The sequence below is a fragment of the Neodiprion lecontei genome, chromosome 7, assembly GCF_021901455.1.
Source record: "Neodiprion lecontei isolate iyNeoLeco1 chromosome 7, iyNeoLeco1.1, whole genome shotgun sequence".
Taxonomy (NCBI): Eukaryota; Metazoa; Arthropoda; class Insecta; order Hymenoptera; family Diprionidae; genus Neodiprion; species Neodiprion lecontei.
This window is the reverse complement of record NC_060266.1, coordinates 16,655,775-16,669,549: the sequence shown is the minus strand read 5'-3', so window position 1 is coordinate 16,669,549 and position 13,775 is coordinate 16,655,775. Positions and strand designations below refer to the sequence as shown.

At 46.4% G+C, this 13,775-nt stretch overlaps 3 protein-coding genes across 3 annotated transcripts in view; 2 read left to right on the top strand and 1 right to left on the bottom strand.

Moving 5' to 3' along the window:
* LOC124295579 overlaps positions 1–2,120 on the bottom strand; it is a 2,369-nt gene extending 249 nt beyond the window's left edge. The window contains exons 1-3 of the mRNA XM_046746010.1: positions 1,624–2,120; positions 786–1,302; positions 1–702 (exon numbers count right to left, since the gene is read on the bottom strand). The exon at positions 1–702 is cut by the window's left edge and continues 249 nt beyond it. Coding sequence (XP_046601966.1) covers positions 1–702; positions 786–1,302; positions 1,624–2,120 — 1,716 coding nt within the window. The remainder of the gene's footprint in view (positions 703–785; positions 1,303–1,623) is intronic.
* A 5,026-nt stretch (positions 2,121–7,146) lies between these two features.
* LOC107217780 (uncharacterized protein K02A2.6-like) lies at positions 7,147–8,887 on the top strand. Its single transcript, XM_015655441.1, has 2 exons — positions 7,147–7,860; positions 7,907–8,887. Exons 1-2 carry the CDS (start codon positions 7,147–7,149, stop codon positions 8,885–8,887), a joined length of 1,695 nt encoding a protein of 564 aa, XP_015510927.1.
* A 306-nt stretch (positions 8,888–9,193) lies between these two features.
* On the top strand, positions 9,194–10,894 carry LOC107217781 (piggyBac transposable element-derived protein 4). Its single transcript, XM_015655443.1, has 2 exons — positions 9,194–10,398; positions 10,849–10,894. The coding sequence occupies exons 1-2, from the start codon at positions 9,194–9,196 to the stop codon at positions 10,892–10,894; spliced, it is 1,251 nt and encodes a 416-aa protein (XP_015510929.1).
* The last annotated feature ends 2,881 nt before the right edge of the window (positions 10,895–13,775 follow it).

Genomic DNA, 13,775 nt, shown 5'->3' with positions numbered 1-13,775 from the left:
GGGATCGCGAACCTTCGCTATAGGCACGACAATTGAGGATTTCCACAACAAAGGAACCGATGCTGTTGTTAGTAGAGAGTTCAGAAAATATACAATCAGCGGCATCAGTAGATCTTTTAATGTCTTAAACGCCTGTATCGGAAGGTTATCAGGGCCACATGCACGAGTTGTAATACGTGACAGCGCACTGTTGACACATCTGTTCGTGATCGGTGAGAAGATGAAGGATTCTATCTGCCTCTCGGCAAGGTTCTGTACCACTGGGCAATCATACCGCACAGTCACAGTACTAGACAGAAAGTGTTCATTAAGATCATCGACAGTAATCCCACTAGGTAAAGCAGCCGGTGGTTTTTTACACTTGGCAAGACCAAGGTTCTCCATCTCACGCCAAAACGATCGCGCACCACCACAAGTATTGAACCACTCTTGTATGTAAGTAGTCTTGGCGGCTGCTAAAGCACGCTTCACATCTCTACGGTACGCGACGTATTCGGCGAAAACTTCCACACTGCGGGATCTCTTAAAGGACTGGTAACAGGCATTGCGCTTTTTCATTAGACTTCTGATATCTAGCGATATCCAAGGCGCGGGTGATCGCCGCAAAGTAAATTCCCTGACAGGAACAGCACAATCTAGTACCTTATTCGTAAGGTTATTGAATATTGACAACCGTTCATCCATTGAGGGCAGCAACGCAAACTGTGAGAAGTCAAACGTAGATAAGGCAGTAGAAGCAGCATCAAAATCGACACGATCCCACGCCGGTATCGAATAACACGCGCCTCTTGCTTGGGCACACCATACCTGACTGCAGCATACATAAGATCATGCCCTGAGAGAAATGGACTCGACGATTGACCCCAGGACTCAAGAAGATTAATATTGTTAGTAGCGCATATATCGAGCCAGGTATCAGAGGTGGCAGTATGGTGAGTGGGCTGCATTGGCACGATATCATACCCCTGCGACGCAAAAAATTCACTGAGGTGAACCGAGTCATAAGCTGCAGATATCAGATCCGCATTGAAGTCACCAAGAACACACGAAAATTTATATCGAGATTGTTGCCGAACAAGTTCATCCTCAAACATATCGAGATGACCAACTTTAGGAGGTCTATGTACGACCGCGGATAGAAACTTCATTCCAGCATCAGCGCTAACTTCTATTAGAAGGTATTCAGGATATCCATCCTCTGGAAGAGCAGCGAACGTAGCAACCGTTGCAGAGCAAAGCTTCTGGTGCACAAAGAAGGCAACGCCACCCCCATGTCGCCCTCGACGATCAACCCTGTGCAGCCTGTAAGATGGCAACATAACCTGTACGTCCAATACCCGGTCGTTGAGCCAGGTTTTGGAGTCAGCAATCACGTGGTATGAGTTTAACCGAAAGAACTCGCGAAATTCATCAATGTGGGCAGGCAGTAACTGGGCATTAAGGCAGCAGACATTGAGGAGCTCCGGGCGGGTCAGTGAGCGCTTAGGTTTGAGAACAGTCGCAGGTGTGAGTCATTGTAGGGCTCGGGTTAGGATCGACAAGTCGGAAGAAGGCTGCAAGCGTAACGGTTTGATCCCCGGTCCAGGCCGAACAAACAACGCAGCATCAGTTATCCACACAGACCTCGGGCTTAGCGACGGGAACTTCTTCAAGATCTGACTCCGATATCGGTGAAGTTGCACAGGATGCCTTTTATTAATATAAACCTTTCGGTTCGAGAGGGCGGCATCAATTTCTGCAGCTCGGAGTTGAGGCTTGAGCTTCTTAGCCGCAATTACTCGATCGCACCAGGCAGGAGACCCAAGGATTAACAGAAGAGGACGCGCAGTGAAGGCAGGAGGAGAGCCAGGAGCAGTTGCATCCAAACGCAAGGTTGAAGCACCAGGGGCACTCTGATCTCTATAGCGGCCCATTCGTTCGAAGCGGATTATGGCATCAGGAGACAGCTGTATATTAAGAGCCGCTAGCAGTTTGGTCAATATTTCATCTAGACGCTCGCGATCACCACCATCTCGAATCCCTGTAATAATTAGGTGGTTCGTGTTGTGGGACCGAAGCTCGAGCGCCACCTGGTAAACAGAAAGGTTACTAGACCTAGGGCGTTTGCCGGCCCACGGCATTGCGTCGAGCACGCTCAACCCGTACACACGTGTAGCCTCCATTATTCTACCTCCAGAGAACCCACTGAAACCTAAAACATGGTGTCAGAAGTGTCGAATTCAACAAACACTTCTCGGAATCAAGGGGAAACAACAGTCTCATCGTATAGTAGCCGTGAACTAAGCCCCAGCACGGTTGAAATACACCAAGCAAGATGGGTGATCCTGCCCCCGTAATCCAAGTTAACGCCAGCGTAGCTAACCTTCTGCAACTTCCAAACAACTTCGACTTCTCAAAACCAGAAACGTGGCCCACCTGGAAAAAACGTTTCATGAGATATTTAAACGTAGCAGCCCTGACGGTGAAACCAGCAGTGGAGAAGATCGACCTCTTGCTGTACGCGATGGGAGAAAAAAGTGAGGAGATCTATATGCAAGTGATGCCAGAGCCCTGTTGAGAAAGTGAGTTTATCAAACTCGTATCTCCCGCGCCTGTGTGCGCTGTAAGGGAGGTGCAGTGTGTGTGGTTGACGAGAGGAGCGCTGGTGTGCACGGATGTGCCTAGAGCGTTTTAGTCTTCCGGCGAAAGAGAGCGAGTAACTACGTCGTTTGCTTATGTATCAATAAAGTTTATTATCGAGTTTCATCCAAACATTATCGTCAACTAATTAATACGGAAACCTTTTCCTTCTCATCCGAAATATCCCAACAGGTTATGGGCTCAGGACGTTTCGAGAGGAATTGTGTATTAATCAGTTATTTTTCGTCGTGTTGCTAGGCGAAAATGTCAGACGATTTTTCGGTGAGACGCGTCGAGAAGCTCGATGGCTCGAATTTCCTAACGTGGAAATTTGAGATGAAGGCAGTGTTTCGAGCGGCAAAAGTGCATAGTGTCGTGGACGGTTCGGACGTGCCGGCGGCGGAGGCCACAGCGGCGGTAAAGAGCGCGTGGGAAGAGAAAGATGCGAAAGCGAAAGTGCTGATCTCGACTTCGATCGAGAGGTCGCAGTTGATTTCTCTTATAACGTGCAGAACCGCGAAAGAAATGTGGGACGCGTTGTCTGGACAGTACGAACAAACGTCGTCGTCGAGCAAGTTGCATTTGCTAAACAAGTTTCACGCGTATCGAATGGAATCGGGTGACACGGTGGTGCAACATGTTGCGAAAATTAAAAATATGGCGTTGCAACTAAGGAATGTCGGTGCAGTAGTGCCCGACGACACCGTGATGGCGAAAATTCTTTCGGGTTTGCCACCGAGTTACAACGGGTTTCAGACGGCGTGGGACAATATCGACAGTGCGAAACAGACGATTCAAAGCTTAACAGAGCGACTCGTGCGCGAGGAATCAAGGCACGTGACGAGTGGTGACGCAGTCGAGGTATTGGCCGCGATCAAGAGCGGCGGTACGAAGAAAAAAACGCAGAGCTCGAAACCAAAGAAGGACCTGAAAAACATAAAGTGTTTTAAGTGTCACGAAAAAGGCCATTTGCAACGTGACTGCCCTCGGAAGACCAGTGGTGGGGGAAAAGCCAAAGATGGAGATGAAACAAAGAAGTTTGTGCTCGTGGCGAACGTGAAAAATGGTGGATTGACGACGTCGAATGGACGCGTCGGTATCTCGGACGAACAAGTGCGACGCTTACTCGAGGTCGATAAAGCAGAAACCTGGATTAGCGACAGTGGGGCTTCTCGTCATCTTATTTATCGGCGTGAGTGGTTCGTAAATCTCCACACGGGTGATAGTGGCTCGATCGTACTCGGTAACGGCTACGAGTGTAACATCGAGGGAGAGGGCGATATCAAACTCGAAGCTTTTGTCGATGGTCGATGGAATTCTGTGCGGTTCGAGAAAGTGTTGTATGTTCCGGAGATGAAGAAAAATCGGTTAGCGTTGGGAGCCTGTGCCAAGAAAGGTTGTTTCATCGGGATCGACGAGGAGAGTGTAACAGTGACGTTGAAGGACGAAATAGTGATGACTGGTGTGGGTCTCGGCCATTCGATTTATCCAATGCTTGTTCGCGTGGTGTTATCGACAGTCGATGGAAGTAAATGTATCGACGGCCGATCTGAAAAAGTGGCATGAGCGTTTAGGACATGTTGGTGCGCGTGCTCTCGAGGACATGGTGAAAAATGAACGTGTGACTGGCGTGAAGCTAAAGAACGTCGGAAAATTTTTCTGCGAGCCCTGTCAGCTTGGAAAAGCACACCGAAAGCCGTTTAAAGAGAGTTCGAGGTCGCGAGAACTGAAGCCGGGTGAGTGCGTGCATACCGACGTGTGTGGACCGATGCAGGTGAATTCACAGGGTGGCGCTAGCTATTTCGTTACGTTCATCGACGAAGCTTCGAATTTTTGTCATGTGGACTTTCTTCGTCACAAGGATGAAGTGCTCGAAAAATTCAAGGCTTACGGTAAAATGGTCGAGAACAAGTTCGGTGCGAAGCTGAAGATCGTGAGGTCGGACAATGGCGGTGAATATAAGAACAAAAGGTTTGCCGCGTACCTGAAAGAACGAGGGATAGTTATGGAAAATTCAGCACCACACACGCCGGAACAAAACGGGAAGGCCGAGAGAGCAAATCGTACGATTTTTGAGAGTGCGAGGACGATGCTTCGGGCGACGAATTTTCCCAAGGCACTGTGGGCTGAAGCCGTGAGTACGGCGGTCTATATTCTCAACAGGACGACCCATTCGAGCAGAGAAAATATAAAAACAGCGTTCGAAGAGTGGACCGGAAGGAAGCCAGAGCTGGGACACGTACGAGTTTTCGGGTCGATTGCGTATGCGCATATCCCGAAACAATCTCGCAAGAAGCTCGACGACAAGGCGAAAAAGTTGGTACTGGTGGGATACCAGGACGAATCCTCGAACTATCGATTGTACGATCTAAAGAAGAAATCGATAGTTGTGTTTCGCGATGTCGTGTTTAACGAAACTTTTGCTGACGAGAGTACGAGCTTGGGCGAGTCCGAAGAAGAGTCGCTGAAATTCAGTAAAGAAAACGAGGCGTCTGATGGATCGGACGTGGAAGCTGAGTGCGACGAGCAGCGAGAGGGTCAACGCAACGAACAGCCGAACGAGGAAGCAGAGGCCGAGGATCGTGGAGAACCTGTCGGACGTCAACTCAGGGATCGGAGACTGATTCGACCGCCCAACAGGTATCTAGACGACATTGATTTTGCGGAGTGCAAGGCACCTACAACATTCCGAGAGGCTGTAAACGGACCTGATGGGGCAAAATGGTCGGAGGCCATTAATCAGGAGCTGCTCGCTCACGATGAAAACCGAACTTGGACCGTGGTCGACAAGAAGTCGAACAATAAACTGATAGACTCAAAATGGGTGTTCAAGGTCGTTCAGAGGTCAGCAACGGGTGAGTGTCGATACAAGGCACGTCTGTGCGCCCGAGGTTTATTGCAGCGAGAGGGTGTAGATTACAATGAGACGTTCGCGCCCGTCATTTGTTATGACTCTCTTCGGGCATTTCTGGCAAAGACGACACAAGAGGATCACGAGCTGGCACAGTTCGACGTCTGCACGGCCTTTCTCTACGGCGAACTCGAAGAGGACATTTTTATGAAAATTCCCGAGGGCCTTATCGTCGAAAGAAGTGCGGAAGGGCGTGGCGAATATGTGTGCAAATAAAACAGTCGCTCTACGGATTGAAACAGGCACCCAGGTGCTGGAACTTCAAATTTACTGAATTTTTAAAGAAATTCAGTTTCTCCCAGGGTAGTGCGGATCAGTGCATATTTAAGGGGTGCGTCGAGAATGAGAATATCTTCCTGGCATTGTTTGTCGACGATGGCTTCGTGGCTGCGAAAACGAATCAAGTGCTCGGTGTCGTGCTAGACCACTTAAAGAGTACGTTTAAGATAACAATCGGTGACGCGTCGCGATTCGTAGGCTTGCAGATCGAATGAAATCGTGTTAAGAAATCGATGTTCGTACACCAGTCCGAGTATGCTGAAAAAATGTTAGAAAAGTTTGGTATGCTGGATGCGAAAAGTGTGTGTGTGCCTGCTGATCCTAATGTCACGTTGTATCCGGTAGAGCATGAAAACGAGTGTGTGGATGTGCCGTATCGAGAAGCGGTCGGGTCACTAATGTTTTTAGCGGTTGTATCTCGTCCCGATATCGCGTTTGCGGTTGATCTAGTCTCGAAGTACCTGAATAAACATAGTCGCGCGCAGTGGATGGCTGCAAAGAGAATCTTCGCTTATCTAGTCGGTACACGGGGACGAGGTATACTTTACAAGAGTGGCGGAAATGAATCAGAGCTAATCGGGTATTGTGATGCTGATTTTGCGGACGACATAGAAACGCGTCGATCGACGACCGGGTACGCGTTTATGTTCGCAAACGGGTTAGTTTCGTGGTCGAGCCAGCGGCAGAAAATTGTAACGCTTAGCACCACGGAGTCGGAGTACGTGGCTGCGACAGCTGCTGCACGTGAGGCTGTTTGGCTAAGGAAATTATTCGAAGAGCTCGGTGTGCAAAATAGTAAACCGACGGTAATCTGGATCGACAATCAAAGCGCGATTAAGCTTGCAAAAAATTCAGAGTACCATAAGCGCACAAAACACATAGACATTAAGTTTCATTATGTACGTGAGAAAGTAGCTAGTCGAGACATCGAAGTGAAATATTTCCTACTGAGGGCCAAAGAGCCGATATATTTACTAAAGCGTTGCCGAGAAAGCAATTTCAGTTGTTGTCTAGTCTGTTAGCAATAACGAGTTCTCAAACGGTGAGTGTGTTGAGAAAGTGAGTTTATCAAACTCGTATCTCCCGCGCCTGCGTGCGCTGTAAAGGAGGTGCAGTGTGTGTGGTTGACGAGAGGAGCGCTGGTGTGCACGGATGTCCGTAGAGCGTTTTAGTCTTCCGGCGAAGGAGAGCGAGTAACCACGTCGTTTGCTTATGTATCAATAAAGTTTATTATCGAGTTTCATCCAAACATTATCGTCAACTAATTAATACGGAAACCTTTTCCTTCTCATCCGAAATATCCCAACAAGCCCGACGGTAAGAGTTTTGAAGACGTGATGCAAGCCTTCACGGACTATTTCGAGCCAAAGAAAAACGTTGTCTTCGAGAGGTCTCGTTTCAACTCTCGATCTCAGCTCGCCGGAGAAACAGTCGACCAATACGTCACAGCGTTGCACGTTATGACGGAAAAGTGCAATTATGGTCAGCTAAGGGACGAGTTAATTAGAGACCGCATCGTCATGGGGCTAACCGACACGCGAACAAAAGAGCGCTTGCAACTCAAGTCCGACCTAACCTTAGATTCCGCCGTGACTATCGCTCGCCAAACCGAAGATCAGCGTCGGCAAGTAAAATCTCTACCGGTAGCTCCCGAAGTCATCGACATCGATAGAGTGAAAGTTGTCACCGGCGGTGGCCAACCCTCCGCGCCGAAAGGACGAAATACGGATTGTTCGAGATGCGACCTGAAATTCCACAGAAACAACAAATGTCCAGCGCTAACCTCAAAATGTCGCAGCTGCGGAAAGATCGGTCATTGGGACAAAGTCTGCCGATCAAAATCGGTGAATCTTGCACAAGCCGCAACGAGCGAGGTTACAGAAGAAGAAGAAGAAGAGACCAGCAATGTTTATTTCCTGGGGAACGTCTCGCAAAGCGGAAGCAACAACGACTTCGACGCGGATGCCTTCATCGTCGATTTTCAGCAGAGCAGAAAATTCCACATAAATACGGGGGCAGACATAACCTGTGTGAAATACTGCGACGTCCCAGTAAGCGAGCTAGGTAAGATAATTCCAAAAAAAAATGAATGTGCAGGGTCCCGATAGGAAATATTTAGACGTAGTCGGAGTGCTGCTCGTAACGATAAGAATCAACAGTCTTGCTAAACAGGTGCGATGTTGCATAATAAAAAACCTTCGGAAGAACCTTTTCGGAAAAGACGCGATTAAAATCTTTAATCTGGTGCGAATAATGGGCCCGCTCCAGGCTAGTGAAAATTCGTCGGTGCACATCGAGCAAGAATTTCCGGAAATTTTCAAGGGCCTCGGAAATTTCAAGCAAGAATTTAAAATTCATCTAAAGCGCGATACTATTCTGTTCAGCCACTCAGTCCCTCGATCAGTACCGATACCGCTGCTTCCTAAGTTAAAGAACGAATTAGCCAAGATGGAAAAAGACGATGTAATAGAGCGCGTAAAAGAGCCGACAAAGTGGTGTAGCCCTATAGTTTGCATTCCGAAAGGCGAAACGGTTAGAGTTTGCGGAGATTACACTCAGGTCAATAAGAACCTACTAAGGCCTGTCTTCCCAATTTTAAATGTCGATATTTCTCTGGCACGTATGAGACGGGCTAAATTCTTCAGCAAACTAGACGCTAAATCGGGATTTTACCAGATAAAGTTGGATCGACAGAGCCAAGAACTAACGACTTTCATTACCCCGTTAGGGAGATATGCGTTTAAAAGATTACCGTTCGGAATCAATTCAGCGCCAGACTTGTTCGCGGAGGTCTTTTTGAGAATTTTTGACGACATGGCAAACGTAATCGTTCACATGGACGATATACTGATCTATGGGGAATCCATGGAGCAGCACGACGCGACCTTGAGAGAGGCTCTGAAACGTATCAGTAAGGAAGGAATAACGCTAAATCAGTCAAAATGTATAATCGGCGTGCAAGAGGTGCAGTTTCTTGGGCACCTAGTCTCAGCTCAGGGCATAAAATTTTTGCCAGAAAGAGTTTCGGCCATACAAAATTCTCCGGAGCCTATAAACAAAACATCCTTAACACGTTGAGCGCCACGCGTATTTCTAAGACAATCCCGTTCAGGCCACGCGCGCCGCTTCGATTGAAGAGCTGGTATTGAAGGACCGGTGTTTCCGATCGCAGTAGAACATTGTGTACGTTTGGAACGTGATACCTATAGTCATTGATTCAACGAGTTACGCGCCAAGTCTGTTTTGTTTTCCTTACCGCTTGGCGCGCCCATATAAGATTTCTTCGAAATGGATGCGTGGCCGGTATTCCCTTTGCGACAAACCAGTTCATTACAGTTCTTGGCTCCGTGCAGACAAAAATTTTCTTTAGCCCTGAGCGTCAAAATGTCAGTCCGAGAGTGTGAAAGCGACAGCAGCAATGAAATTATTTTTGCTAGAAAACGGCCTAGAATGGATGTATTTTTATCCTCTGACGAGGAGGAGGAGATTGTTGAGGAATGGCATGACCCGAGAGGCAATCAGCCAAAGATTGTACCATTTACACATCCTTCGAGGTTTGTAAGGGAGCATATAGGATCAGATATAGCCGTAGAAACCAGCTATCAATTATTTGTGCCGGATGAACTGATCGAGCAAATTGCCGAACAAACAAATTTATATACAGCACAGAAAATAGAAGCTGGATACACGCAGCGCTTGGCAAAGTGGACAGAAACAAGTACGTCTGAAATAAAGAGATTTTTTGGACTCGTCCTATGGATGGGATTAGTAAAATTGCCGGCCATACATCATTATTGGTCTAATGATCCTGCCTATTTGCAAACGTTTGCAAAAGCGGTCATGTCAAGGAACCGATTTGAATTATTACTAAGAATGCTACATTTTGTAGACAACGAAAAAGATAATGGTTCCAATCGTTTAAATAAAATACAACCAATTATAGACATTTTGGAGACCAATTACAAAAAATATTACAATCCGACCGAGGACATATGTATTGACGAATCCTTGATTCCATTTCGTGGCCGCATTGTATTTAGGCAGTATTTAAAACAAAAGTGCCATAAATATGGAATTAAAATATTTAAGTTGTGCTGTGGATCGGGATACACCTATGCTCTCCGCGTATACACAGGGAAAACTTTAGAAAAAGAAAAAACAACGCCCACTAATATTGTAATGTCTCTTTGCGAAGATTTGTTTGATAAGGGGCACACGCTCTATACGGACAACTGGTACACAAGTTTAGAATTAGCCGAAAAATTAATTAGTAAAAACACCCATTTAGTGGGAACATTACGTACAAATCGAAGAGGAAATTCGCACCAAGTGCTTTCAACAAAATTAAAACGAGGAGAAATAATAGCAAAGGAAAATAACCAGGGGATAACTATTTTGAAGTGGAAAGATAAAAAAGACATCCTAGCTCTATCGACAAAGCACTCGTCAGAAATGGTGAATGTTGAATGCCGATTCGGAAGCCAGATCAAGCCACAAATTATAGTAGACTACAACAGACAAAAGTCAGCTGTCGACTTATCCGACCAAATGAACGCCTACAACAATCCATTACGCAAGTCTCTAAAATGGTATAGAAAAATAGCTTTCGAATTGTTATTAAATACTACGGTTGTACATAGTTACATTCTATATAAAAATATTACGAAGCAGAAAATTAGCATTACCGAATTTCGGAAAAAATTAGCAGTCCATCTTACAAGTTGTGACAAAGAAAACATTTCACCGAGCAGAATTGCAAGCAGATCCGGAAAAAAACACAAACTCGAAAGAAAATCGGGAAAAGTCTCTGAAGTTCGAAAGTACTGTAAATTATGTTATGACAAAAATGTAAGAAAAGATGGTAGAGTGATGGCAAGGAGAAAGACCAAGCGTGTTGTAACATTTTGTGATACTTGTGAAGGAAAACCATTTTTATGTTTGCCATGTTACAATGAATCCCATTTCCTGTAATGATACCAAATTAAGTAAATTTTAAATAAATTTTCTGTAATTCCGTAAAATAGTGTAAAATTTTATAGTTCTCATGTTACACGCTGTCAGCCACCGATGGGTGACGCGGCCTAAACGGAAAGTCTAGTGTCAGCCACCGATGGCTGACGCGGCCTAAATGGAAAGTCTAGTGTCAGCCACCGTTGGCTGACATGGCGCTCAACGTGTTAATGCAATTCCTCGGCATGGTCAATTTTGCCGCAAAGTTCCCTCCGAACAAGTCTACCATCCTTGAACCCCTCAATTCTCTCTTAAAGAAAAATTCAGCGTTCGTGTGGGACGCAGCTCAAAAAAACGCGTTTCGGGAAATAAAAGAACTTTTAGCAGCAGCTCCCATCCTGGCTCTGTACGACTATTCAAAACCTGTATGGATTCAAGCAGATGCTTCAAGCTACGGTATCGGTTTTGTTCTTTTGCAGGGGAGTAGCGAGGAGCGGCAGATTGTCGCCTACGGTTCGTACACTTTAACACCTACAGAACAACGTTATTCCCAAATTGAGAAAGAGACTCTAGCCTTGACGTACGCAGCCGAAAAATTCGCGGATTATATAGTAGGAATCACGATAACTCTCGAAACGGATCACAAGCCCCTCCTTCAAATTCTTCAAACAACGCCTCTGGACGATTTAACGCCGCGTTTGCAACGTTTTCGTCTTCGCCTTATGCGTTACAGCTATACCATAAAATACACCCCCGGAAAATCTTTGGTACTGGCCGATGCTCTATCTCGCAACCCAGAAAAAAGAAACGCGAATACCAATGTAATCGAACAGGACACTTCTGATTTTGTATTGGCCACTATCAAGAGCCTTCCAGCCTCAAATGACATGTTGCATAAAGTCCGCGAGGAACAAGGAAAAGACGCAATTTGTCAGTTACTAAAAAAGTTTTGCGCAACCAAATGGCCGTCGAAGAATCAGATCCCGACCGAGTTGAAAGAGTACGCACCACTCAAACACCACTTCTTAATCGGTGACGACCTCTTACTGTACAACAGTCGTTTGGTAGTTCCGCGCAGGCTCCAAAAAGAATTATTACTTCGCTTACACGAGGGCCATTTAGGTATCACGAGGTGCAGAGACAGAGCAAAACAAGCCATTTGGTGGCTAGGTCTATCGACGCAACTAAAAAACCTAATACTCAACTGCCCAAATTGTGTAGAGCATCGAGTTAACCCGAGCCAACCCTTCATACAGGAAGATTCCCCGGCCAGACCGTGGCAGAAAATCGGCATAGATCTCTTTAAACTAGACTATTGGTACGTTATTATCACCGACTACTACTCGCGGTACTTCGAGTTTTTCCGTCTCGGATCGTTAAGTTCGAAAGCGATCATAGAGGTTTGTAAGGAAGCGTTTTCAAGGTATGGTTTGCCGGATATCGTTTGTTCGGACAACGGTCCACTGTTCCCGTCCGAATTTAAGCTGTTCGCCGACCAATACGGATTTATATCGATGACAAGCTCACCTCACTTCCCGCAAAGCAACGGAGCGGTCGAAGCAGCAGTAAAAACAGCAAAAAACTTAACAAAAAAGTCCAAGGATGACGATATTCACCTAGCGCTGCTTGCATGTAGAAGCACACCCCTTGAAAACGGTTTCAGCCCCGCAGAATTATTTTTGTCAAGACGAATTAAATCGAGCATCCCAACGCTGCCAAGCAGGCTTCTACCAGCTGTCAGTGCTACAAAAAAGCTCAAATGCGACGAGGCAGCTAGAAAAATGCGGCAAGCTCGTAATTTTAACTCTAAACACCGCGCCGTTGAATTATCTCCACTCAAAGCAGGAGACCCAGTTTGGATTATCGATCTCAGGACGTATGGAAAAATACAAAGCCCTTCAAGTGAGCCTATATCCTATTGGGTACTAACAAGCAACGGAATGATCCGACGTAACTGTTTTCACCTCGTACCGGCGCCATATAAAAAATTTGATCCGAGTTCAAGTTACTACAGTCCTGGGGTAATCGATGATCCAAGCTCCGGTCCATCTTTAGACAATAAGGGTAGAAGGGTAGAGGAAGCAGAACAAAACAGTATTCGCCCTAAGGTAGAAAATATGTCTCACAAAACAGTGACCTCGGATAAGGTTCAAGACGACGAATCCGGGGCGAGTAGCGCGTCTGAGGACGACAATCCCGTCGAAACCGTAACCGAGCCACCAAGCGAAATAACCGAATCGGAAACCACGTCTAGACCTCATAGGCAAACGAATAGACCGTCGTGGTGGAAAGATTATTGGAGACCTCGTCCTAGTATTTAGAAAAAACAAAAAAAGCGTGTCATGTAAGTTTAATGTTAAGTTCGCCAAAATTGTATTCATCAATGTAAAAGAAACCTCATTGTACTGTTATTATAATAAAGGGGAGATGTTGTGGGACCGGAGCTCGAGCGCCACCTGATAAACGGAAAGGTTACTAGGCCTAGGGCGTTTGCCGGCCCGCGGCATTGCGTCGAGCACGCTCAACCAGTACACACGTGTAGCCTCCATTATTCTACCTCCAGAGAACCCAGTGAAACCTAAAACAGTTCGCAACTTCATTGCATGCTACCCGCAACAACATAGCCTCATCAGCAGGCGCCAGCACACCAGTCTGCCTGATGGCAAGCTTGCTTCCAATTTCACTAATCTCCGCCGAATGGCGAGACGCTACCTCAGCCAGCGAATCAACATCTTTCTTTACCTCTGTTACGGCGGCATTGACAGTTTCGAGACCTGATTTGAGAGCTACATTATCGGCTAGCATGCTGTCAAATTTTCCTCGAAGATCCTCGACAACCGTTATGAGCGTGCTGACCTTGGCCGCTGTGACTTCAAACGCACCAAGGCGAGTGTTCATAGTCACGAGTAAAGTAGAAATTTTTTGAATTTCTGCTCCAATAGCGGTTGTCTCATCTCTCGTACAAATAGGGCAGCAGCTACGAACACGATCTGTCGCAGCCCTGCTAGTTTCGACT